At 47.7% G+C, this 26,404-nt stretch overlaps 1 protein-coding gene and 1 non-coding gene across 8 annotated transcripts in view; both read left to right on the top strand.

Moving 5' to 3' along the window:
* The window catches only part of hspg2 (heparan sulfate proteoglycan 2), a 644,821-nt gene that overhangs the window by 131,424 nt on the left and 486,993 nt on the right, over positions 1–26,404 (top strand). For all 7 annotated transcript variants that reach the window (XM_072478556.1, XM_072478557.1, XM_072478558.1 and 4 more), the window contains exons 2-3: positions 15,612–15,738; positions 16,770–16,865. In XM_072478556.1, the coding sequence (XP_072334657.1) occupies positions 15,612–15,738; positions 16,770–16,865 (223 nt within the window). The remainder of the gene's footprint in view (positions 1–15,611; positions 15,739–16,769; positions 16,866–26,404) is intronic.
* On the top strand, positions 9,266–9,348 carry trnal-cag (transfer RNA leucine (anticodon CAG)). The gene has a single exon. It is a non-coding gene; the product is annotated as a tRNA-Leu (tRNA).

A 26,404-nucleotide genomic window follows, 5' to 3' on the forward strand; every position in this document is an offset into this window, starting at 1 on the left:
TAGGGAAGTATAAGGGGGTCGGTTTAGCTCAGTTGGCTGGTTTGTGATGTGGAGCGATGCCAACAGCGTGGGTTTAATTCCCGTATCGGCTGAGGTTGTCCATGAGGTTATCCTTCTCAACCTCTGCCCTCGCCTGAGGTGTGGTGACCCTCCGGTAAATCATCGCCTGCCAGCTCTCTCCACCAAGCAAGGGGAAAGGAGCTTTATGGTTCTTGAGGACTATTGGGACTTTTAGCGAAGCATATGAGGGAGAAAGAAATAGAAGGTTATGTTGATAATGACAACAGCAACTTGTATTTACCTCACACTTTTTAATGTAATTCAATCATCCCAAGGTGCTTCACACGATCCTTATAAAACAAAGTACAACACCGAGCCAGGATGAGATGTAGGGTAGGGCGAGGTCCCTGTAGTACATGAATGCTGATATGTTGGCTTGAGTGCCCTGTGTCTGTGCTGTGAAATTCTGTGTAATTTTAGATCTATAATCTTAAGGACTTATTCAAAGATTTCACACATCTGTCTTCACAGAATCAGAGAATTGTTGTGGTGCAGGAGGAACCCAGCATTGCCCTCATCAAATCTTTCTTGTTACCTCTTCAAATAAAAACTCCAAGTTAAATAAACATGATTTTTTTTCCCTTAAGTAATTAATGCTGGCTTTCCTTAATCAACTTGCCTTTGTCCATGTGACTATTCATTAACACCATGAATTATTGTTTCTAGAAGTTTTCCCACCACTGACGTTAAACTGACTTTCTTCAGCCAGAGGGTGGTGAATCTGTGGAACTCTTTGCCGCAGAAGGCTGTGGAGGCCAAATCACTGAGTGTCTTTAAAACAGAGATAGATAGGTTTTTGATTAATAAGGGGATCAGGGATTATGGGGAGAAGGCAGGAGAATGGGGATGAGAAACATATCAACCATGATTGAATGGCGGAGCAGAATCGATGGGCCAAGTGGCCAATTCTGCTCCAATGTCTTATGGTCTTATGGACTGGCTGGTAGATGCTGGGCTTATATTTACACCCTTTTTTGTTAGTCTCATCTTGTTCTCTTGCCTCAGGATAAGTCACTATCTGTCCCGGTTGGAAGGCATTTGACCACCTGGTTGTTTTTTGTTTACGTATATATTTTTACATCAATCTTTTCCCCTGTTCCTCTCGCGAAAGTATTAACTCTGAGCTGCAGTTCCAGTCAGTCTCTCTTGTTGAAGTAGAGCAAAAATCTGGCATCAACCCAACTTTAGAAAACTGCCCAATGATGTCCTATTAACAAAAAGCAGGACAAGTGTTATCAAGCAATAACCTGCTCACTGATGCTCAATTTGAGTTCCCCTGGGGTCATTTAGTTCTTGGCCTCATTAAACCTTGGTCCAAACATGAACAAATGAACTGATCTCGAGAGGAGTGAGAATGGCTGCCCTTGACATCAAGTCTGCATTTGACAGTGTGTGGTATCAAGGAGCCCCAGCAAAACGGAAGTCAGTGGAAACTGTTTGCGCCACACAAGTGTCGGGCAATGACCATATCCAACAAAAAGAATACAACCACCTCCCCTTGAATTTAGTAAGGTTGTCATCACGGAATCTCCCACTATCAACATCCTGGGGTCAATTGACCAGAAAGTTAACTGGACCAGCCATATTACTGGGCGGTAGTTAGCACTGTTGCTTCACAGCGCCAGGGTACCAGGTTGGGTCACTGTCTGTGTGGAGTCTGCACATTCTGCATGGGTTTTCTCTGGGAGCTCTGGTTTCCTCCCACAAGTCCCGAAAGACATGCTGTTAGGTAATTTGGACATTTTGGTTTCTCCCTCAGTGTATCCGAACAGGCGCCAGAGTGTGGCGACAAGGGGATTGTCACAGTATCATCATTGCAGTGTTAATGTAAGCCTACTTGTGACAATAATAATGATTATTATTGTTACCATAAATACTGTGGCCACAAGAGCAGGTCAGGTGCTGGGAATTCTGTGCAGGTTAACTCACCCCCAGACTTCACAAAGTCTGTTCACAAGTCAGGAGTGTGATGGAATGCTCTCCACTTGCCTGGATGAGTATAACTCCAGCAACAAGCAAGAAGCTCAAAACCATCTAGGGCAGTGAGTGCAGCCTGCTGGATCAATACCCCATCCACCAACTTAAAGATTCATTTCCTCCACCATCGACACACAGTGGCAGCAGTGAGTGCTATATGGAAGATGCACTGCAGCAACTCACTGAACCTCTTTGGACAGCACCTTCCAAACCTGCGACTTCTACCATCTGAAAGGACAAAGGGTGCACATGCATGGGAACACCAACCCTTGCAAGTTTCCTTTCAAGCCACATACCATCCTGATATGGTACAATATCACAGTACCTTCATTGTCACTGGGTCAAAATTTTGAAACTCCCTCCCTAACAGCACTGTAGGTATACCTGCACCGCATGGAGTGCAGCTGTTCAAGAATGCAGCTCTCCACTACCTTCTCAAGGGAAATTAGGGTTGGATTAAAATCTTGGACAGTCCCATGAAAGAATTTAAGAAAGCATGATGCGTCAGGTGTCTGTCTGCCTATCACACCTGTGCAAATGCCTATTTGTATGGCTGATCCTGCTTTTAATGGTCATCCGATTCTTCACAAGGCCAATTATAACCCATCCCAATCCTGTCTTCACCAGAGACACATTGCCAGCCTGGAATATAACTGCCTGGAATGGGAGCCTTGGCTGACTTCCCATCCCCTCTCACATTAGATTTTGTGTTATATATTTAATCTATATATCAGCAGTGGTAAGTACTGGCCTTTAACAACTGGATTCATCTCTTTGCTGTATGCGTGAGATGCACTAGTCTACCTACTTGTCACAAATGGAGTACACACAATTAACCTTCCTGCCCGGCTTCCATGTATGTAGAAATGGTGGACTGAGCTCTTTGATTTGCCTGTGGCTGCACTTTGTGGAGAGGGTTCACTGGGCACTTTGAGAATTTGTCCAGCTATTCAAGCTGCTGAAGATCCTTTCCTGGGGATCGATCTCAAAAAATGTCCCATTGGTGCCAGTGCCTCCTCCTGGTTGGTGAAGGCAGCATGTCTTTTTGGAGTAGGGTGCGCGGAACGGAGAAGTTCCCCGACAATTTAATGCGGGTTATTTGACTGCGTTTCCCTTTGGGATCCTCGTTCACCTGTAGAAGACTCGGGGAAAGGAATTCTGCAACTTGATGAATAACAAAACTTTTAACTTCATGGCTATTTGTCTTTACAATTCTGGCTTTCGCTCTTTTCCACACACGTGTTGGGTCTCCGTGATGCATTGTGCAGGAACGTTTGCCAATAAAACCTAGACCAGCTGTTAGACGTTATCGGTGAAGAACAGCCAGTGGAGATCAGATGTTGGATTCATTTGGTTTGACAAGAACAGGCCAAACTGTTCTGCCAATATGTTGAAGTTACCCAGCTGTGGCGTTACTGAGTTTAATGGGGCCATATCCTGGAAGATTGCCCTTTGGGCGGTCTTCAAGGGGGATAGTTGTATAAGAGTAACTCAACCCTAATTTTCAATCATTCATTCTGACCGTACTTGCATATATTTCAGCCGTTTGACATTATTTATATATAGGTAGCAAAACTGAGAGCGGCCGTGTATAGAGTTGATGAGGAACGGGCAGAATTGTCAGAGAAGCAACAGATGATATTTCACGTGTGTCAAGCTTGGTCATCTGCCCAATGTCAAGTCGGGCTAGTATCTGCCACGCATTCTGGGAGGAGTCTGTCATTGGCTACATTGCCTAAGATGTTGATGGATAGATTTGATTGGCCAAGTGTATTTTTCTTGCTTGGTCTATTTTCCTGATTGTTCAACATTAGCACAAAATTAATAGAACCTTAGTTTTCACTCGGGTGTGCCTCCTCTCAAGTCACCTATTGCCCATGATGGTCCATGTCTGTAGAAACTTGTGATAATCTACTCTGTTGTTTTGCTTTTGTTCCCTCAGTTCCCCACTTCTTCATCTGCAATATTGCAGTGAATAACTCAAGTTCATAGTGGCAAAGCCTTTAGATTGTTAAGAACCAGGGTCGGACCCCAACATTTGTTAGGAAGCTGCACAAGAACTCCAAACACTCTGGGCGGGATTCTCCACTCCCGCGCCGAAGTGCCCACGCCGTCGTGAACGGCGTTGAGGTTCACGACGGCGCGAAACGGCCCCTATCCCGACCGAGTCAGGGCCCGATAATGGGCTAGGAGCGGGGCCGCGTAATTTACATGCGGCAGGCCTTGTCGCCACGTAAAGGCGGCGCCGCATACATGACGCGGCCGGCGCCGCATAACTGGCATCACCAGCGCATGCGCGGGTTGGCTGGCGCCAACCTGTGCATGCATGGTTGCCGTCCTCTCCGAGTCCGCCCCGCAAGAAGATGTCAGACGCGGCTGCGGAAGAAAGGAGGTCCTCCTTCCGAGACCCCATTTGAGCCCCCCTCTTCCCACCCCCCCGCAGGCCGCGCCCCCAGAGTTCCTGCGCTGTTCCCGCCGGCAGCGACCAGGTGTGGACGGCGCCGGGGGGAACCCGCCGTTTTGGCCTGGCCGCTTGGCCCATCCGGGCCTGAGAATAGCAGTGGTGCCGGAGAATCGCCATTTTGGGTGTCTAGGGCGATTCTCCGGCCTGCGCCGCGCGGAACTCGATGGGGCCGATCTCGCCGCTTGGGAGAATCGTGGGAGGGCGTCGGACCGGCGTCGCGGGAAAATTCGGCGACCCAGGCGATTCTCCCAACCGGCGCGGGAGTGGAGAATCCCGCCCTCTATCTTAATTTGTAAAACTGTGAGGAAAGGATATTTGAATCCCAGGAGTGACGATTCTGACAGAGTTATTTCATGTTAAAACAAATTTTTTTATTATTACATAGGATTAACCACATTAACATCACAGAAAATAGTTTTACAATTAACAGTTATACAATTCTTAAAATAAAAGGAAACAATTTAATTACTAGCTTATATGTTCTCTATCCCCAATTGAGCAAAGCCCAGGCGGGATAGAGGGGGATGTAAAAGGGGAGGCGGAGTTGCGCTACTTGTTCGGGAGAATATCACAGCTGTACTGCGAGAGGACACCTCAGAGGGCAGTGAGGCTATATGGGTAGAGATCAGGAATAAGAAGGGTGCAGTCACAATGTTGGGGGTATACTACAGGCCTCCCAACAGCCAGCGGGAGATAGAGGAGCAGATAGGTAGACAGATTTTGGAAAAGAGTAAAAACAATAGGGTTGTGGTGATGGGAGTCTTCAACTTCCCCAATATTGACTGGGACTCACTTAGTGCCAGGGGCTTAGACGGGGCGGAGTTTGTAAGGAGCATCCAGGAGGGCTTCTTAAAACAATATGTAGACAGTCCAACTAGGGAAGGGGCGGTACTGGACCTGGTATTGGGGAATGAGCCCGGCCAGGTGGTAGATGTTTCAGTAGGGGAGCATTTCGGTAACAGTGGCCACAATTCAGTAAGTTTTAAAGTACTGGTGGACAAGGATAAGAGTGGTCCGCGGATGAATGTGCTAAATTGGGGGAAGGCTAATTATAACAATATTAGGCGGGAACTGAAGAACATAGATTGGGGGCGGATGTTTGAGGGCAAATCAACATCTGACATGTGGGAGGCTTTCAAGTGTCAGTTGAAAGGAATACAGGACCGGCATGTTCCTGTGAGGAAGAAAGATAAATACGGCAATTTTCGGGAACCTTGGATGACGAGTGATATTGTAGGCCTCGTCAAAAAAAAAAGGAGGCATTTGTCAGGGCTAAAAGGCTGGGAACAGACGAAGCCTGCGTGGAATATAAGGAAAGTAGGAAGGAACTTAAGCAAGGAGTCAGGAGGGCTAGAAGGGGTCACAAAAAGTCATTGGCAAATAGGGTTAAGGAAAATCCCAAGGCTTTTTACACGTACATAAAAAGCAAGAGGGTAGCCAGGGAAAGGGTTGGCCCACTGAAGGATAGGCAAGGGAATCTATGTGTGGAGCCAGAGGAAATGAGCGAGGTACTAAATGAATACTTTGCATCAGTATTCACCAAAGAGAAGGAATTGGTAGATGTTGAGTCTGGAGAAGGGGGTGTAGATAGCCTGGGTCACATTGTGATCCAAAAAGACGAGGTGTTGGGTGTCTTAAAAAATATTAAGGTAGATAAGTCCCCAGGGCCTGATGGGATCTACCCCAGAATACTGAAGGAGGCTGGAGAGGAAATTGCTGAGGCCTTGACAGAAATCTTTGGATCCTCGCTGTCTTCAGGGGATGTCCCGGAGGACTGGAGAATTGCCAATGTTGTTCCTCTGTTTAAGAAGGGTAGCAAGGATAATCCCGGGAACTACAGGCTGGTGAGCCTTACTTCAGTGGTAGGGAAATTACTGGAGAGAATTCTTCGAGACAGGATCTACTCCCATTTGGAAGCAAATGGACGTATTAGTGAGAGGCAGCACGGTTTTGTGAAGGGGAGGTCGTGTCTCACTAACTTGATAGAGTTTTTCGAGGAGGTCACTAAGATGATTGATGCAGGTAGGGCAGTAGATGTTGTCTATATGGACTTCAGTAAGGCCTTTGACAAGGTCCCTCATGGTAGACTAGTACAAAAGGTGAAGTCACACAGGATCAGGGGTGAGCTGGCAAGGTGGATACAGAACTGGCTAGGCCATAGAAGGCAGAGAGTAGCAATGGAGGGATGCTTTTCTAATTGGAGGGCTGTGACCAGTGGTGTTCCACAGGGATCAGTGCTGGGACCTTTGCTCTTTGTAGTATATATAAATGATTTGGAGGAAAATGTAACTGGTCTGATTAGTAAGTTTGCAGACGACACAAAGGTTGGTGGAATTGCGGATAGCGATGAGGACTGTCGGAGGATACAGCAGGATTTAGATTGTCTGGAGACTTGGGCGGAGAGATGGCAGATGGAGTTTAATCCGGACAAATGTGAGGTAATGCATTTTGGAAGGTCTAATGCAGGTAGGGAATATACAGTGAATGGTAGAACCCTCAAGAGTATTGAAAGTCAAAGAGATCTAGGAGTACAGGTCCACAGGCCATTGAAAGGGGCAACACAGGTGGAGAAGGTAGTCAAGAAGGCATACGGCATGCTTGCCTTCATTGGCCGGGGCATTGAGTATAAGAATTGGCAAGTCATGTTGCAGCTGTATAGAACCTTAGTTAGGCCACACTTGGAGTATAGTGTTCAATTCTGGTCGCCACACTACCAGAAGGATGTGGAGGCTTTAGAGAGGGTGCAGAAGAGATTTACCAGAATGTTGCCTGGTATGGAGGGCATTAGCTATGAGGAGCGGTTGAATAAACTCTGTTTGTTCTCACTGGAACGAAGGAGGTTGAGGGGAGACCTGATAGAGGTATACAAAATTATGAGGGGCATAGACAGAGTGGATAGTCAGAGGCTTTTCCCCAGGGTAGAGGGGTCAATTACTAGGGGGCATAGGTTTAAGGTGAGAGGGGCAAGGTTTAGAGTAGATGTACGAGGCAAGTTTTTTTTACGCAGAGGGTAGTGGGTGCCTGGAACTCGCTACCGGAGGAGGTGGTGGAAGCAGGGACGATAGTGACATTTAAGGGGCATCTTGACAAATACATGAATAGGATGGGAATAGAGGGATACGGACCCAGGAAGTGTAGAAGATTGTAGTTTAGTCGGGCAGCATGGTCGGCACGGGCTTGGAGGGCCGAAGGGCCTGTTCCTGTGCTGTACATTTCTTTGTTCTTGTTCTTTGTTAAAGTTCAAAAGCCATTGGTAAATAGCATTAGTAAACACAGGGTTTCTTCGTGTACTACTGTGTGGAGATTTCTTGGAGCAGAAGACCCTTTCCTGGAAATCCTTCTGTCTTTATCAGCTTCAAAAAAAACGTACAGCTAAACTGCTTGCTACAGATGTGGCGCCTCACATTCATTACATCATCTCAATCCACTCAGATGTCCCACGACTAGCTTACCCAAGTCTAAATACTGTCTCAAATTATCTACCCCTCCAGGGAACCATTCCAAAATGCACAATATTCTAATAACCCCATATAGGTAAACAAGTACGTGGTTAAAATTAATGATTATCTCATTATTATGACATCTTAATCGCATCTTTTGCAGACACAAAGACTGGATACCTGAACCCTAGGTTCTTTAATATTACTGCCACAGATATATAGTGACAGTGAAACATTAATGCAACAGATATAAAATACAATATATATATTATAATAATTTCCTATATTCATCACATGATAAAGAAGGAACAAAGATGCATTTATCTAGCATCTTTCATGACCCAAGGATGTCCCAAAGCACTTTATAGCTATCTAGGTAGATGACACTAATATTTAAAACCCCATTGATTTGCAAATAATTAATTCCCTGAATATTTCACACCTTGAGAACACAAACCGCACAGCTGAAGTGTGGGGTGCACAGGGATCAGGCCCACTTAGCTCATTCTCTAATTATTGGCTTTACCAAATCTTTGAGCATATGATGCATTGCTCAGTCTCTGTGACTAAATGCTTGTATCTTTGTATGTGCTGAATAGAACTCCCGACGATCCTTAATTTCAGACATGCATTTTCCACTTTAAGTATATTTTAATTTGGTTCTGCTCCTCACAAGCCCGTTGCTGATGAAAACCGTATCGATTTTTGTCAATTCTGGACTTCATTCATCCAACAACTCCCGATCCAGATATCTGAACTCTCCCCATCAAAATCTCCCAACTCAATCAGCCCTCAGTTACCTACATCCCACCTACTCGGGGTGCCAACCCTCCAGGAGTAGCCCCGTGTCTACAGGAGTTAAAGATCAATCTCCAGGACACTGCCCTGTGGAAGCCCTGGAGAAAAACCATCAGGACAATGACACTTTTTTTTTTTTTGTTATTTTCTTTCAACATTTCTCTTTGCCAGATATAAAAATATTGAAACCGGGGTAGAGTAAGGCTGTTTGGTTGACTATCAACATTGTCCAATTGAGCAATAAGTCTTTCTCCTTTCCAATTGGCGTAGGAAGGTTGTGCATCACAAGGATGGACGTGTTGGCCGACTGGTGGGGTGGGGAGGGGGGGAGGGTGGAGGGGTGGAAGGGGGGGTGGGGGGGTGGAGGGGGGTGGAGGGGGAGGGGGTGGAAAGTCATGTGATGAGTCCTCCAGGAATGCATTCAATCACAGTTGGCAAGCCTGCATCCTACACCCAAGTGCTGTTCACCGTCACTCTGGGGCACTGATGATCTAAACTGGATGCATTTCCCAGTACAATAATTTAAGTCAGGATGGCTGAGCGGTGTAAGGCGCTGCGTTCAGGTCGCAGTCTTCTCTGGAGGCGTGGGTTCAAATCCCACTCCTGACATTGATTTAGGGCAACACGGTAGCATAGTGGTTAGCACAGTTGATTCACAGCTCCAGGGTCCCAGGCTCAATTCCCGGCTGGGTCGCTGTCTGTGCAGAGTCTGCACCTTCTCCCTGTGTCTGCAGGTTTCCTTCCACAGTCCAAAGATGTACGGGTTAGGTGGATTGGCCACGCTAAATTGCCCTTAGTGTCCAAAAATGTGAAGTGGGGGTTACAGGGTTATGGGGATAGAGTAGATATGTGGGCTTGAGTAGGGTGCTCTTTGTAAGGGCCGGTGCAGACTCGATGGGCCGAATGGCCTCCTTCTGCATTGTAAATTCTATGATAATTCTATGAAATTGAAACCTCCAAAAGCCTCTGTCGCTTCTGGGACTCTCCATCATTGAACCCCCTCTAAATTCCGAAAGTAAAATGTTGCAAATACTCAGCGGGACGTGCGGTATCTCTGGAGATGTTTCTCTCTCAGATTTCCAGCACCTGTGCTATTTTGCCTCCTAACTCTTTCTTTGCGTTTGAAACCATTCTTGTAACTTGTTCTCAAAATATATACAAATCTGTCCCCTCTTTAAATGACATGGGGAATGTTTCTGCGTTAAAGGCACTGGTTTAGAACAGGGCTAAATAGTTGGCTTTTAAAGCAGACCATGGCAGGCCAGCAGCACGGTTCAATTCCCGTACCAGCCTCCCCGAACAGATGCCGGAATGTGGTGACTAGGGGCTTTTCACAGTAATTTCATTGAAGCCTACTTGTGACAAGCAATTTTCATTCTATTTCATTTCATTTCAAGTGCAAGTTTTGTTTGACTGTTACTCCAGCTGGTGACTGGGTCAGGCAACACCTGCTTCACTCCGATTTCAACGATGAAATGCTGAAACTTTAGGGAATCGGAAAGCGCTGAGCAATTTTAATTAATTTTGAGTCTCAAGTCTTTATTCGCACATGTGGTGAGCACCAGCATTTTGGGCATTTCACCACCCGTTCAGTTAGCTGCCATCACGCACCAAGATTGTGATTGAACTGGGTTTTCAGCATGAATCAGAGAGATTTTCAATGATGGTGGTTACTGTGGACTGACTGCTGAGGAACTCTCGTGGGCAGTTCGAAGGCTGAACGTCCCAAATGCGCTTTTACACTTTGCAACACCTGATTTTAAACATATTTTTTTAAACTACCACTACTCAAGCCTGTGTATTTTGTTTAACATACTTTTGTTAAAATAATGAAACAGGACCCCATGCTGGGGTGACTCTCTGCAGAATGTGGTTAGATTTGCAGCAGAAATTGCTTTGTTTGTGCTGCAGATTACTGTAATGATGTACCTTCAGAAAATGGCCGCTCGTGTGAGTGGTTAGGGTCTGGTATGCAGGCTCAGTCGAAGCATTCGAAAGGGAATGAGATGGTGTGTGAAAGGGGAGAATAATGCAGAATCTCAGTGAGAAGGCGGGTGGGAGGGGGGGAATGGCACTCGGAATTGTTCATTTGCAGAGCAGGTGCCAATATGATGGGCTGAATGGCCTCTTTTTGTGTTGTAACAGTTCTGTGGAAAAAAGAGCTGGTATTATAGCTTTAACGTAATAAAAAAGTCCTAAGGTGCATTGCCAAAAGAATTGTGCCTCCCAGCTGCGTGAGATGTTAGTTCAGATGGCCAAATGCTTGATCAAATCGGCGAGCTCTGAGGCGTGTTTTAGAAGAGGAAAGATGGGCAGAGAGGTACAGGGAGGGTATTCCAGAGCTTGAGGCCCAGGCAGCTGACGGCGCAGCAACCAATAGTGGAGCGATTAAAATCGAGGGATGCTCAAGAGGCCAGAATTGAATGGGGCATAGATATCTCCGGAGAATCCCTATGGTGCAGAAGGAGGCCATTCAGCCCATCGAGTTTGCACCGCTGACAGCACGGTGGCGCACAGTGGTTAGCACTGCTGCCTCACGGCGCGAGGTCCCAGGTTCAATCCTGGCTCCGGGTCACTGTCCACGTGGAGTTTGCACATTCTCTCCGTGTTTGCGTGGGTTTTGCCCCACAACCCAAAAGATGTCCAGGGTAGGTAGATTGGCCATGCTAAATTGACCCTTAATTAGAAAAAATGAATTGTGCGTTCTAAATTTAAAAAAAAAGTGTTTGCACCGACCCTCTGAAGGAGCACCCTAGCTAAGCCCACACTCCCGCCCTGTCCCCGGAACCCCATCTAATCTGCACACTTTTGGGCAATTTTTTAGGAAGGGTCACAGTAGGGTTGGCGACTCTGGCTGATGTATTCCGGAAGATGTCGATGGGAATCATGTCATGGAAAGTCGATGGTGTGGCGTTAGTGGGCTCTTAAGGGAGTGTGAGAGAGGATAACACGTCAAAGCTTCAATCAACCCCACTGTAAGAGCCGAATTAGCTATCAGCTCATGCTACCTGTATAAACTCTCACCAATTTGCGCAGTGGTTTCCGTTTTAAACTACGTCTGTGTGACCTACATCTCTACTAGGTTACATTTGATCATACTGTGCTGCCAGGCACATAAACTGTGCATCATTTTACAGCGAGTGATGAACTTCCGTGCTGTGTAGGAATTATTTTGTATATTTATTTATTGGCGTTAAAATTTTTAAAATCCAATAAAAATATTTTTCAAAAAAAATGTTTTAAAATCTCCCGGATTGCCCTCAATAGCCCCTGGGAGAAGGATGCCAAATTCCAATAGATTCCTGCCCATTCTGGGTGAGTTGTAGAGTTGGAGGATGAGGCCATGGCAGGATTTGAAAAACAAGAATGAGCATTTTAAAATCAAGACGTTGCTTGGAACAGGAGCCACCACAGGTCGGCGAACGCTGGAGTTACGAGGGAATTGCTGTGGGTTTGAGTTAAGGCTCGGCAGCCACGTTTTGGAGGAATGAATACTGGAGACTAGTCAGGAGTGCGTTGGAATAATTGAGTCTAAAGGAAACAAGGGTGCAGACGAGGGAAAGCTGAGACCGGGGTGGAGTTGGGCGATGAGATGGATGTGGAAATAGCGATCCAAGCGAGGACACAGACATGGGATCAGGAGCTCATCTCGGGGTCAGATTTGACATTGAGGTTGTGGACAGGCAAGTTCAATCTTGTATTGTTGCCAGGGAGGGATGCAAAATCATGCATCTGCAAAAATAATGAGTACGTACAAAAGTGCAAATTTGTAAACATACACAATGATGCATACACACACAAACAGCAACATTTTATTAAATGGGGAAAGGGAAGTCATTGCTCTGTGAGGAACATGTGCTGCAATGGATGCTGGACCAGGTCCCTGTGTGAAGCTGCAGAGGATGGTTTGACAGGGGAAAAAAATAGGGTTTTCTTCAGGAAATACCCCGATTAATCTCAATGTAGATTGCATGTGGCAGTGAGCCGTTTTGTAACTGCTAGTAATAGTATGTCATAGAATTTACAGTGCAGAAGGAGGCCATTCAGCCCATCGAGTCTGCACTGGCTCTTGGAAAGAGCACCCTACCCAAGGTCAACACCTCCACCCTATCCCCATAACCCAGTAACCCCACCCAGCACTAAGGGCAATTTTGGACACGAAGGGCAATTTATCATGGCCAATCCACCTAACCTGCACATCTTTGGACTGTGGGAGGAAACCGGAGCACCCGGAGGAACCCACGCACAGACGGGGAGGACGTGCAGACTCAGCACAGACAGTGACCCAAGCTGGAATCGAACCTGGGACCCTGGAGCTGTGAAGCAATTGTGCTATCCACAATGCTACCGTGCTGCATGAAACTGTTTTGTTATGCTCTTGATGTAGCATAAGCTGCTTCCTTGATGTGCACTCTGACAAAGGAAGGTTCAGACTTGGAGATAGCTTTAACACATTTATTAAACTATTAACAATTCTCCTACTTGGATTCGACTTTCCTGTTAATCCTTCTATAGCTACTCAGACGATCTAACCAGTCTGCTACAATCCACGTGGGTGTGATGTTCAATCAACCCTGTGTACTCACTAAGTGTCTCCACTGGAAAGAGACTGAGCATGTGTGCTGTGTCCTTTTATATGGGTTGGTGTAATCCCCCCTGTGGTAGTGTCACCTCTGTGTGTATCTTGAATGCCCATTGGTTGTGTCCTATCTTACTGGCCTATTGGTTGAATGTCTGTGTGTCATGTCTCTGGTGCTCCCTCTAGTGTCTATCTAGTCTACGTGTATTTACATTAACCCCTTGTGTATTTACAATGATGCGTATCACCACAGAAACTTTAAAAATGCAAGTAAGGTGGTGATGAAACTGCTGGTGGTTGTGATCCTCTGGAGAGAACATGTTGTAGGAAGAGGCTGAAATTGGAATCCTAGAAACCTGCAGTCCTTTCAGCCCATTGTGTCTGTGCGAGCTCTTTGAAGCAGCAGTCGTGCTTAGTCCCGAACCCTGGCTTTTTATCCGTTATCCTGCACATTCCTGTTCACCCAGGACCCGTCCAACCTGCCTTCAGAATGACTGATGGAAAGGATGGCATGTGGAGCAGTGGTTAGCACTGGGACTGCGGCGCTGAGGACCCGGGTTCGAATCCCGGCCCTGGGTCACTGTCCGTGTGGAGTTTGCCCATTCTCCCCCTGTCTGTGCGGGTTTCACCCCCACAACCCAAAGATGTACAGGCTAGGTGGATTGGCCACGCTAAATTGCCCCTTAATTGGAGAAAAAATAATTGGGTACTCTCAATTTATATTGGGAAAAAAAAAGAATGATGGATGGAATCCGCTTCCACTAGCTTTTCTGGTAGGGCCCTTGCAGCACGGTAGCATTGTGGATAGCACAATTGCTTCACAGCTCCAGGGTCTCGGGTTCGATTCCGGCTTGGGTCACTGTCTGTGTGGAGTCTGTACGTTCTCCCCTTGTGTGCGTGGGTTTCCTCCGGGTGCTCCGGTTTCCTCCCACAGTCCAAAAAGATGTGCAGGTTAGGTGGATTGGCCATGATAAATTGCCCTTAGTGTCCAAAATTGCCCTTAGTGTTGGGTGGGGTTACTGGGTTATGGGGATAGGGTGGAGGTGTTGACCTTGGGAAGGGTGCTCTTTCCAAGAGCCGGTGCAGACTCGATGGGCCGAATGGCCTCCTTCTGCACTGTAAATCCTATGATAATCTATGATAATCTATGATAATACTGACAATTCTCACCTCCACTCCGCATCTTTCGCCAACCATTTTGAATCTATGAACTTTGGTCATTGATCCACTCTCAAGAGGTAATGGTTTTCCTCTCTTTACCCTGTCAAAACTGCATGTCATCCTGAAAACTTCTGCCAGATTACCCCTTAACCTTCTCTGTTCTGCTTTTAAGTTGTACTGTTGTAAACATGACTGCGAGTACAAGAATTAGGAGCAGAAGGAGGCCATTGGGCCGACCGGCCTGCTCCACCATTTGATAAGAGCATGGCTGATCCGATGCTGGCTTCAACTCCACCTTACTACTTGCCCTCCATAACCCTCGACCCCCTTGTCAATCAAAAATCTGTCGCACTCAGACTTGAATAAATTCAATGACCCAACCTCCCTCTACTCTCTGGGGAAGAGAATTCCGCAGACTAACGGCCCTCTGAGAGAAAATAATTATCTTCATTCTGAATTGGAGACCTCTTATTTTTAAACCGTGCCCCCTAGTTCTAGTCTGTCCCACAAGGGGAAACACCACCTTGGCATCCACTCTGTTAAGCCCCCTCCGTAATATCACCGCTCATTCTTCTGATCTCCCATGGATACAGGCTCGACCTATCCAAACTTTCCTCATGGGATGATCGCTTCAATCGAAAAGTCAATTTAGTGAACCTTCTCCAAACTGCTTCTAATGCACTTGCATTATTTATTAAGTAAGGAGGCCCAAGCTTCAGATGCGGTCTCACCGTGGCCCTGTCTAGCTGCAGTAAAAGGTTCCTACTTTTGTATTCCATTCCCCTTGCAATAAACACCAACATTCTACTTGCCTTCCTAATCACTCGCTGTACCTGCATACTAACTTTTTGTGATACTAAGTTATTGTGATTAATGAGCTAAACCTATCATTCGACCACCAACTAAATGGTTTAGTTGTCACAAATTGCACTTAATTTTTGCATTTCCTTGTGTGTAAAATAACTGAACCTGTGCTGAGTGTCTTGAGGCCAGTCAATTAAGTCCTTTCTGGTTTGGAATCTTCAGCATCCACCACCTCAGTGATTCGATGTTCGTTCTGTACAAATAGAATGTGAATTTACTGAATTGCTGTTCGAAAATAAAAGTCATTCCCTGTTTCTTGTCCCTTCAGATTGTGAATGCATCGAAGGTTTTAGATGAAGTCCCAATCCCCGAGGATTCCGAGCTGGTCCAGAGTCACCTTCGACGGCGGAGGTTCCCCGTGGAATCTGATGATGAGGACTTTGCAGCATCTGCTGGTAAGAAGCTGAAGGAGTCCGATTGAAAGAGGGGATGAAATTTGGCCACTAGCTCCAGATTGGCTGATTCTGATTCCATTGTTGGCTCCTTGCTGGGCGGTGCTTTCATTGGCAATCTCCAGGACCTTGTCGGCTGGTTATTATCCTAGCCCAGTATCTATTTTACCATTGGGGGCATCACAATAAATCTTAATGCTTTCCTCGCTTCATGATCACATTGTGCCTTGGTTGCGGGGAGTGGGGGAGAGGGTGGTGAGGGTCATTAGCCAGCCTCACAGTGGGGTGGGCAGGGAAGGGGGGGTGGAGGGTGCGGGTGCTGCAGCTGGCTTGTAATAAGGAGCTAGAACTCTGTTGATTCTTCCCACCTTTCCTTACGGCTTTTTGGAGTTATTGTTAATGCCTGATCTGTCTGAGAGTAGCTCGCCAAACACCTGAATGGGAATCAGACCTGATGGCCTTCATTATCTCTTATTGCCCAGCCATTGAAAGTTCCCAACTTGCTGAACCATTGCGGTACTTTCCTTTATTAACAAAGCAAATCTGCAACTTCTGAACAGCAGCACCGAGGTGTGAGTCAGCAGCTGTCTTAAAGTCTTCTTTTTTTTTTAAAAGGTGGAGTAATGCCTTACTATTGAATCTGGAAAATGCGGTTTCCTCTTAAATTACTCTAGAGAAAACAGTAATTTGTTGAAGAAACAGTTCTGAGTGCCTGTCCTGAAGGTGTGTCTCTGAGGCGAACGGATTCAGGTTCAGGGCAGGAGTGTCGAGATGGATGGTCCACACTCTAGTCCTGTCCACACAGCTACTCAGGTTGGGCAGCCTCCACACAGCTACTCGGGCCTACAGCACTGCAATGCCTTAAGCCACTGTTAAATCAGTGTGCAAATTGAAATTCAAATCATTGGATAATTAACTGACTTGCACTTTGAATTGCCAGGAGTAGACAGTCTGTCCAAATCTCAACATAAGATCTCAAGAGAGAGCTGGAATTATTGTAATTGTTCATGGGGATTTTGCTGTTCTTTTTCCAGAGGGGAGTGCTGAGTTAGAGGAGGGCAGCACACCCACCACAACTGTAATTGAACGTAGAATTCCAACAATATCAGTGATTCCAAGGAAAAAAACAGGTAAGAAAAACATCACTTAAGTTACTTCGACCGCTCTTCAGCGACTATGTTGTACATGCTGTAAATGTGGGATTGCTTTAGCGAGGCAGGAAAGCCTCATTTGCTGCTAACTAGTGTTTTCACAGAGTGGCACGGTGGCACAGTGATTGCCACTGCTGCCTCACAGCACCAGGGACCTGGGTTTGATTTTGGCCTTGGGTGATTGTGTTCAGTTTGCACGTTCTCCCCATGTCTGCGTTTGTTTCCTCTGGGTGCTCCTATTTCCTCCCACAGTCCAAAAATGGGTAGGTTAGGTGGATTGGCCATGCTAAATTTCCCTTTAGTGTCCAAAGATGGGCAAATTATGTGGGATTGTGAGGATAGGACGGGAGAGTGGGCCTAGGGAGGTGCTCTTGCGGAGGGCCGGTGCAGACCCGATGGGCCCAATGGTCTCCTTCTGCACTGTGGAAATATAAGTTAACGGTCACCATCTTTATAAGTGGCAGTGTGCAGCAGGACTCATTCACGGACATCACTGGCCCTGGCAGCAGGAGGAGCGAACATTGTGAATTTCTGTCCTGGATTGAATGATGGATTTTGGAAACCCCTTTTACAGGGTTAGAAGGGAACTAAAATTCATTCCTTGTGAGATATTTTCCCCTAGTCATGTTGGTGAGTAGGTTGCTATATGGTGAATGTTAAGACTGTATTACTTCCCCTCATTTTTGTCCTTCTGCCACTCAAGTGCCAAGCTCCAGCAGAGATTTCTGCACATGCATGAAACATTGTGCAGACGGGGTATCACCCACCACCTTGCATGGCTGTGTTGTGTTGGCAGGAGAGACAGCGGGCGGGAAAATTCCAATCCTGCTTTTATCACTTAATCCAGCACTTAGAACGGGCTTCTCCTGGGCTGGATTCTGGCGGGCACCTTGGGAGCATTGTCTTTCTGGACAACTGGATTAGCTAGAGATTAATCTGAAGGCTCGTATCAATTCCTTTTTGAAGCAGGTAATGTGAGAGCCTGTGTCAGAGATACTCCAGGTCTTGGAACAGAGAACCAGGTGTATATTTTGAGGTCAAAATGCACATTTGGCATGAGCATTTTGCACGGCAGGAATACAGAATGGGTTTCTGGTGATGCTGCAGGATGGTTCAGATGTTATAAACTGAGCTTCACTCGTGCAGTTTGTTAGTTGAAGGCCTTGCAGAGATCTTTGAAGACAAATTCTCTGGCCTTTCCTGACCAACACTTATTCCCGACCAACACTTATTCCCAACCAACAACAGCAAAACTGATCAACTGATCATTGCGGTTTGTGAGATCTTGCAGTGTATAAATTAGCTGCCATGGTACAGCAATAACTATACTCTAGAATTATTTGTTAGGCTGTGTTATTCTTGAGGCACCCCCGGAATGTGGAGTGGGCTCTGTGACTGTGACTTTTTGTGTTCTGACTTGCTGGAGATGTGCTGATGTGGAATCACATTGAGGGGAGCTTATGGCAGTGCGGCAGGGAACAAACGGTTTGTGCAAACAGCTAAAACTCCAGGCACCAGCCAGTGGCCATTGGTTTAACTGCTTAGTCCTTCTATGCAGTGGCCCTCCTGTTTCATTAATGGCAGACCAACTCCATACTCCTTAAAGAAGTTGATGAACAGCTTCCACCTCGACGTGAATCCCTCCTCTCTGCCACTGATGGCGAACTTCATTTTCTCTAAGTGCAGGAACTCTGCCAAGTCGCTCACCTACACCCCTATGCTCGGCGGCTTCGGGTGCCCCCTGCCCAATAAAATCGGTCTCTGGGCTAACAGGGAGGCAAAGATCAACACATCGGTCTCTCTCCTCACCTGCACTCCCAGATCCTCCGCCACCCAAATATTGCCACCTCTGGACTCTGAGCTATAGTTACCCCAAAACTTTTTGACATTATATCTGCAAATCCCATCCAAAACTCCCCCCACCTCGGACATGCCCAAAATCTATGAAACTGGTTTGCCGGCCTCCCTGCATACCGTCCATACCTATCCTCCACCCTGGAAAGAACTGACTTACCCTGGACACAGCCATGTGGGCCCTGTGCACCACTTTGAACTGAATGAGACTTAGCCTCGCACACGACGAGGACGCATTAACCCTCCACAAATCCCAATCCGTACTCCAGCCCCCCAGAAAACCAACCAGCTCCTCCTCCCACTTACCCTCCTCTACTGGGGTGCTCTCTCTCTTGAACAGCTCCCCATATATGTCCAAGACTTTGCCCACTCCTGTCTCCTCCTCGGACAGGAGTTTGTCCTGCAGCACTGGGGGTGGCAGCGTCGGAAACAAAGGCACCACCTTCCTCGTGAAGTCCCTACCTGCAGGAACCGGCAACTGATATGTCTCCTCCAGCTCCACCAAGCCTGCAAACTTCCCTCCAACAATAAATCCCTGAAGTATTCATTCCCACCTGCTGCCAACCCCCAGAACCTCACATCCAACCCTGTTGGGGCAAACCGATGATTGTCACAAATCACGCCCACCAGGACATGCCCTCCATTCTGAAATGGTGTCGGCACTGGTTCCACACCCTCAGCATTGATACCACTGGGCTTGTGGAGTAATCTCCCACCACTGTGGTTGATCCCCCCCCCCCCCCCCCCCCCCACACACGTACACACACACACACACACACATCCTTTCAAGCTCTCAACAAGGTCCAGGATATACAGCAGGAGATCACCCGCATACAAGGAACCCCCCCCCATTAAAGAAAGGAACAGAAAATGAAACACCTACACCCTCCACGGATCGAAGCTCCTACCTTTCTCCCGTTATCTACCCTACCTGCTGGGTGACACGCAGTGGTTAGCACTGCTGCCTACGGCGTTGAGGACCCGGGTTTCATCCTAGCCCCCGGGTCACTGTCTGTGTGGAGTTTGCACAATTTCCTGTGTCTGCATGGGTTTCACCCCCACAATCCAAAGATGTGCATATTAGGTGGATTGGCCACGCTAAATTGCCCTTAATTGGGAAAGCACCATCTCTGCCTCCAACGAAGCTAGCCATTCCACTTGATCCTCCACCTTCTGGAGTGCCAAACTTTGCGCCTCCAGCCTTTGCTCCACTCTCTCCACAGCCGCCCTGATCGGCTTTGCCACTGTAGCCAGGTCCTCTAAGGCCCCTTGCCTCTGCTGTTGGAACTTGGCATTCAGGAACTCTACCATTGCTCAGTTGACCACTGGGCCAGGACAACCCCAGAGCCATCCGCCATCTCCTCTCTGATGCAATTCGAAAGTCCTCCGGGCTGGACCGCTGCCCCTTAATCGTTGCACTCCTCGTCTGATAAGCCATAGACAGGCCCTACCAGAGGAGAATTACTATCTCTCAATGATCATGCACTTTGACCCAGCAAACACCCCCTAATTGGGTAAAAAGTACCAAACAATTCAACCTCGATCAGGAGCCACCAAATGTGCGACCACTCACTCCATGGCCGGCACCGGATGTCCCATTCAGCATGTATTTAAGTTTCTTTCTTATCAAAGAAATTCAATGGCAATTTTACTCTATTTCAAATGTTTCTTTGGCAACTTTTTTCATCTGGTATTGTGCTAATAATTTAAAAGATGCAGATTTCAGCTAGTCAATGGAGTAGAAAATCACTAAACTGAATTTCAATGTCCCCAGGCCGGGCTAGGGAGGCACCCGACGAAATCAAAAAGATTAAAAATTGAGACAGCGTAAAGAAAAGGTTCCAAATAAATAGCTATGACTTGTGATTAGGGGAATGACTTACCAATATTTAGAAACAATTATAAAAACAGAACCAACAATGGGCCAAATACTGAGCAGTTATATGGAGCTAAGGGCACTGCATATATGGCTGCAACATCTAAAGTGAGAATACTGGCAACCAGGCTGCAGCCAGGAAAACCATTGTGACTCTAGTGAAATGAATGTGCTCCTTACATGAGAGGAATGTCAAGACTGCACAGTAGTTGGAATGATTTGCCTCTGTACAACTTTTTGATGATGCTCATCACACTGCTCCTAGTCCTTTGTCCGCTTTTAGACTTGACAAAAGATTGCAGTCTTTTTTCCAAGTCAGCTGGCTAATTGCTGCGATAAATCTGAACAGCTTGTCAGAGCTACGTTGCAAGTAACGGGTTTTACTCAAAGCTGTATCAGTTTTTACGTGGGCATTGGCTAGCTGTTAGAGAGGGGATACGCATTTGGGCCTGAACTTTTGTTTTAGAAGCTTTCCTGAGGGGTATTTTGGGATTATTGCATGCAGTTCATGGGGTGGCAGCTGTTTGAAATGGGACCCTTATTTATTACACTTTATTGTTCACAGCCTTCCCAAAATAAAGAATAATTTCACAGTATGAAGCGAGTCTGCAATTAGCAGACTAACTCATTTCACATGGGCTTAATATAGTCATCTGTACAGTTGTGCTGTTTGCAGTCCAGTTTTAAGCTGGGTTCGGATCAGTATTTCTAAGCTTGCTCTGGATCGCTGAGGCTAATGTTGTGCCCAATGTTTCAAGCACTTTGTAGAAACTGTCATGTGAATTGCTAATGACAGATTTCCCCCAGCTTCTACCATCCTACAAGTCACAATACAATCGATAATGGAGTTGTTAACTATCCACAGCAGGTCAGTCCCTACCAATTAACCAAAAACAGACCCAGGTATGAGATGAAGAACTTTGGAAAACATAGGACCAAACTCACTTGGTCTTCCCAAGCCTGCGACACTCGCAACATCTCATGCCTCCGATTGCACACACAATGTATCCCAAAGAGTTATTTTCTGTAAAAGAAAATGGATTGAGTTTGTCCGTGTGGAGTTTGCCCATTCTCCCCGTGCCTGCGTGGGTCTCACCCCCACAACCCAATGATGTGCAGGTAGGTGGATTGGCCACATCTAATTGCCCGTTAATTGGAAAAAAAATAATTGGGTGCTCTAAATTTATTTTAAAAAAAGAAAATGCATTGAGTTTACACTTTTTTAATAAACATTTTATTGAGGTATTTTTAGTTTTACAACAACGACAAAATAAACAATGTACATGAGTCTATAAACATAGTGCAAAAAGCCTCCATCATCCCTTATAGGCCCCACTTTTGTTAACCCCCGACTCTTAAGCTAAACTAACCACCCCTCCCCCTTCTGCTGAAGATTAATTTTCTGCAAAGAAGTCGATGGACGGCGAACCCTAACATTGACCCTCTCAAGGCGAACTTGATTTTCTCCAAACAGAGAAAGCTAGTGATGTCAGATCGTCAGGTCTCCGACTTCTGGGGCTTTGAGTCCCTCCAAGCTAATAATACCCGTCTTCGGGATACCTGGGAAGCGAAGGCCAGAACGTCTGCCTCTTTCTCCTCCTGGATTCCCGGATCTTCCGACACCCCAAAAATCGCCACCTCCGGACTCGGTGCCACCGTTGTTTTTAACACCGTGGACATGACGTCCGCAAACCCCTGCCAAAATCGCCTAAGCTTTGGGCATGTCCAAAACATGTGGACATGATTCGCTGCCCCCCCCCCCCCCCCCTCCCCCCAGAGACCATCCTCTATCACTCCTCCTAACTCCCCTTCCCATTTGCACTTCAGCTCCTCAGTCTGCGTGTCCTCTGACCCCACGAGTTCCTTATAGATGTCAGAGACCTTCCCTTCACACACCCACACTCTGGAAACTACTCTATCCTGTATCCTCCTTGGTGGTAGGAGCGGGAAGGTTGAGACCTGCCTACGTGGGAAGTCCCGCACCTGCAGGTACTTGAATTTGTTTCCCCTTGCCAATCCAAATTTCTCCTCCAGCTCCCTCAAGCTAGGGAAGCTCCCTTCTATAAACATATCCCCCATCCTCTCAATTCCTGCCCTCTGCCATCTCCGAAACCCCCCATCCATCCTTCCCGGGACAGACCGGTGATTATTACAGATTGGAGACCAGACCGATGCTCCCTCCACTCCCACGTGCTTCCTCCAATTCCCACCAGACTCTCAGGGATGCCACTACCACGGGGCTGGTGGAGTACCGTGCCGACTGGAACGGCAGAGACGCTGTTATCAACGACCCCAATCTGCCCTTACATGAGGCCGCCTCCATACGCTCCCATGCCGATCCTCCCCCCACCACCCACTTCCTAATCATGGCGATATTCGCCGTCCAATAATAGTTACTGAAGTTTGGCAGCGCCAGCCCGCCCCCCCCCCCCCCCCACCCCCCCACCCCCCCCGGCTCCGCTCAAGTACCCCCTTTTTTACTCGCAGGATCTTACCCGCGCATAAAAAGCCCGTGATAACTTTGTCAACCCGTTTAAAAAAGAACCGCGGAATAAAGATGGGGAGACACTGGAACACAAACCGGAATCTAGGAAGGACCGTCATCTGCACCGTCTGCACCCTCCCAGCTAATCACAACAGGAGCGCATCCCACCTTCGGAAATCATCCTTCATTTGGTCCACTAGTCGGGACAGATTAAGTTTGTGCAACCGTTCCCATTCCCGCGCCACTTGGATGCCTAGATACCTAAAGCTTCCCCCTACCACTCTATAAACGGTAGTTCCCCTAGTCGCCTCTCCTGTCCCCTTGCCTGGATCGCAAACATCTCGCTTTTCCCCATATTTAGTTTGTACACCCGAAAACCGGCCAAATTACCCCAGAATCCTCATGATTTATTCCATCCGCTCTACTGGATTCAATACATACAGGAGCAGGTCGGCTGCGTAAAGCGAGACTCTGTGTTCCACTCCCCCTGGACCAGCCCCTTGGGGCTCTTAGTGCAATTGCCAACGGCTCTATAGCTAACGCGAACAACAGTGCGGAGAGGGGGCATCCCTGTCTCGTCCCCCGTATGTAGCCTAAAATAGTGCGATGTTGTCCTATTTGTCCGTACGCTCGCCACAGGAGCCTGATACAACAACCTGACCCAGTCAATAAAGCCCCGCCCAAATCCTAACTGTCCCAGTACCTCCCACAGATATTCCCATTCTACTCGATCAAAAGCCATCTCTGCGTCCATTGCGACCACTACCTCCACGTCCCTACCTTCTGGGGGCATCATGATCGCATTTAGCAACCTTCTTACATTGGCCACCAACTGCCTTACCTGAACAAACCCCGTCCGGTCCTCCCCAATCATGTCCGGAACGCAGTCTTCAATCGTAGAGGACAAAATTTTGGCCAGCAGTTTGGCGTCCACATTCAATAGGGATATCGACCTGTAGGACCCACACAGCTACGGATTCTTGTCACGCTTCAGGGTCAGCAAGATCGTGGCCTGTGACATCGTCGGGGGAAGCACCCCTCTCTCCCCAGCTTCATTGAATGTCCTCATCAACACCATCCCCAATATCCCAGAGAACGTTTTATAGAATTCCACTAGGTACCCATCCGGCCCCGGGGCTTTACCCGACTGCATGGCCTTTAGTCCCTCTACTATCGTTTCGATCCCGATCGGGGTCCCCAGCCCTTCTACCAGCTCCCTGTCCACCTTCGGGGAATTCAGCCCCCCTAGGAAGTGCCTCATCCCCTCCGGCCCAGGTGGGGGTTCCGATCCGTACAGCCTACTATAAAACTCCTTAAATGCCTTATTCACCCCTGCTGAGTCTCCCACCAGGTTCCCGTCTCCATCCTTTACTTTCCCTATCTCCCTGGCTGCCTCCCTCGTTCTAAGCTGCTGTGCAAGCATTCTGTTGGCCTTCTCTCCATGCACATAAATCGCCCCCCTCACCTTTCTCAGCTGCTCTATCACCCTTCCTGTGGTTAACAAGCTGAACTCCGCCTGTATCCTCTGCCGTTCCCTTAAAAGCCCTGCCTCTGGGGTCTCCGCATATCTCCTGTCGACCTGCGATATCTCCTTTACCAATCTTTCCATCTCTGCCCTATCTACCTTCTCCCTGTGGGCCTGTATCAAAATCAGCTCCCCTCTAACCACCACCTTCAATGCCTCCCAGACCACCGCTGCTGAAATTTCCCCCGTGGTCCTTGACCTCCAGGTAGTTCTGAATACATTTCCTCAACCGCCCGCACACCCCTTCGTCCGCTAAAAGTCCCACGCCTAACCTCCAGTGCGGGCGCTGGTTACTGTCTTTACTAACCTGTAGGTCACCCCAGTGCGGGCCATGGTCTGAGATTGTGATCGCCGAGTACCCCGTGTCCACCGTCAGTAGAGCCTTGCTTAAAATAAAGAAATCAATCCAGGAGTACACTTTATGCACGTGTGAGTAGAAGGAGAACTCCTTCACTCTTGGCTGCCCAAATCTCCATGGGTCCACTCCCCCATCTGCTCCATGAACCCTTTTAGCTCCTTAGCCATTGCTGGCACCCTGCCCGTTTTTGAGCTTGACCGGTCTAAATCAGGGTCAATAACTGTGTTGAAGTCCCCTCCCATGACCAGCTTATGCGAATCCAGGTCCGGTATCTTCCCCAGCATCCTCTTTATAAACTCCACATCGTCCCAGTTTGGCGCATATACATTTGCTAGTACCACCTGCACCCCCTTCCAATTTCCCACTGACCATAATGTACTGGCCTCCCACATCCGAAACTATTCTTCCCGCCTCAAACGCACTCGGTTATTGATCAGGATCCCAACGCCTCTAGTCTTCGAGTCCAGTCCCGAGTGAAAAACCTGTTCGACCCAACCTTTCCTTAATCTAATCTGGTCAGCTACTCTAAGGTGCGTCTCCTGCAGCATTACCACATCCACCTTCAGTCCTCTCAAATGCACGAATACGCGTGCCCTCTTGACCGGCCCATTGAGCCCTCTTACATTCCAGGTGATCAGTCTAGTTGGGGGGCTCATTTCCCCCCCCCTCCTTCGCCAATCAACCATCCCCTCTCTTGGGCCAGTCGCCAGCCCGTGCCCCACGCCTCCACTGGCCCGCCCCCAGGCAGCCTCCGCCCCCGAGTCCTCTCTGTCCCTCAGCAAAAGTCCCTCCCTTGTCAGCAGAACATTTTCTCCCCCCCCTCCCCCAGTAACAGCACCCCTTTGATAAGCCTAACATCTGCTCACCCCCCACTACGCTTCCGTAAGCTAGCCCACCCAGCTGGCTTGGTGGCCCTCGTCCCTGGCGCCAGACATTCACCCACCTATTGTTTCCCCCCCCCCCCCCACTCATACATATTCAAATGAAAAACAATCCCAACACATTTGCCCGACAGAGAAAAAAAAGCCAAGTTGAACAAAGAAAAGGTCAAGCAAAAGATCCAGCATCTGAACAAACGCACCTCCATCCCCCAACAGTGCAAATGCAGACTTTAACTCGCTTAGCTCTGCAACTGGCCCCAGATCAATAAAGCAGGCATTACAAATAACATCTGCAAAACGAAAAACAAGAAATTTTTTTAAAAACATAAACGTTGCAGCAGAGTTCAAAGTTCTCAGTCCGACATCAGTACTTTCCTTTCCGTGAAGACCAGTGCTCCCTCAGGCAACTCAAAATAGAAATGTTGCTCCTCGTATGTGACCCAGAGGCGGGCCGGATACAACAGCCCGAACTTCACCTTTGTCTTGAAAAGGGTCGACCTGATCTGGTTAAACCCCGCTCTTCTCCTGGCCAACTTCGC

Source organism: Scyliorhinus torazame, chromosome 16, assembly GCF_047496885.1.
Source record: "Scyliorhinus torazame isolate Kashiwa2021f chromosome 16, sScyTor2.1, whole genome shotgun sequence".
In the NCBI taxonomy this organism is placed as follows: domain Eukaryota; kingdom Metazoa; phylum Chordata; class Chondrichthyes; order Carcharhiniformes; family Scyliorhinidae; genus Scyliorhinus; species Scyliorhinus torazame.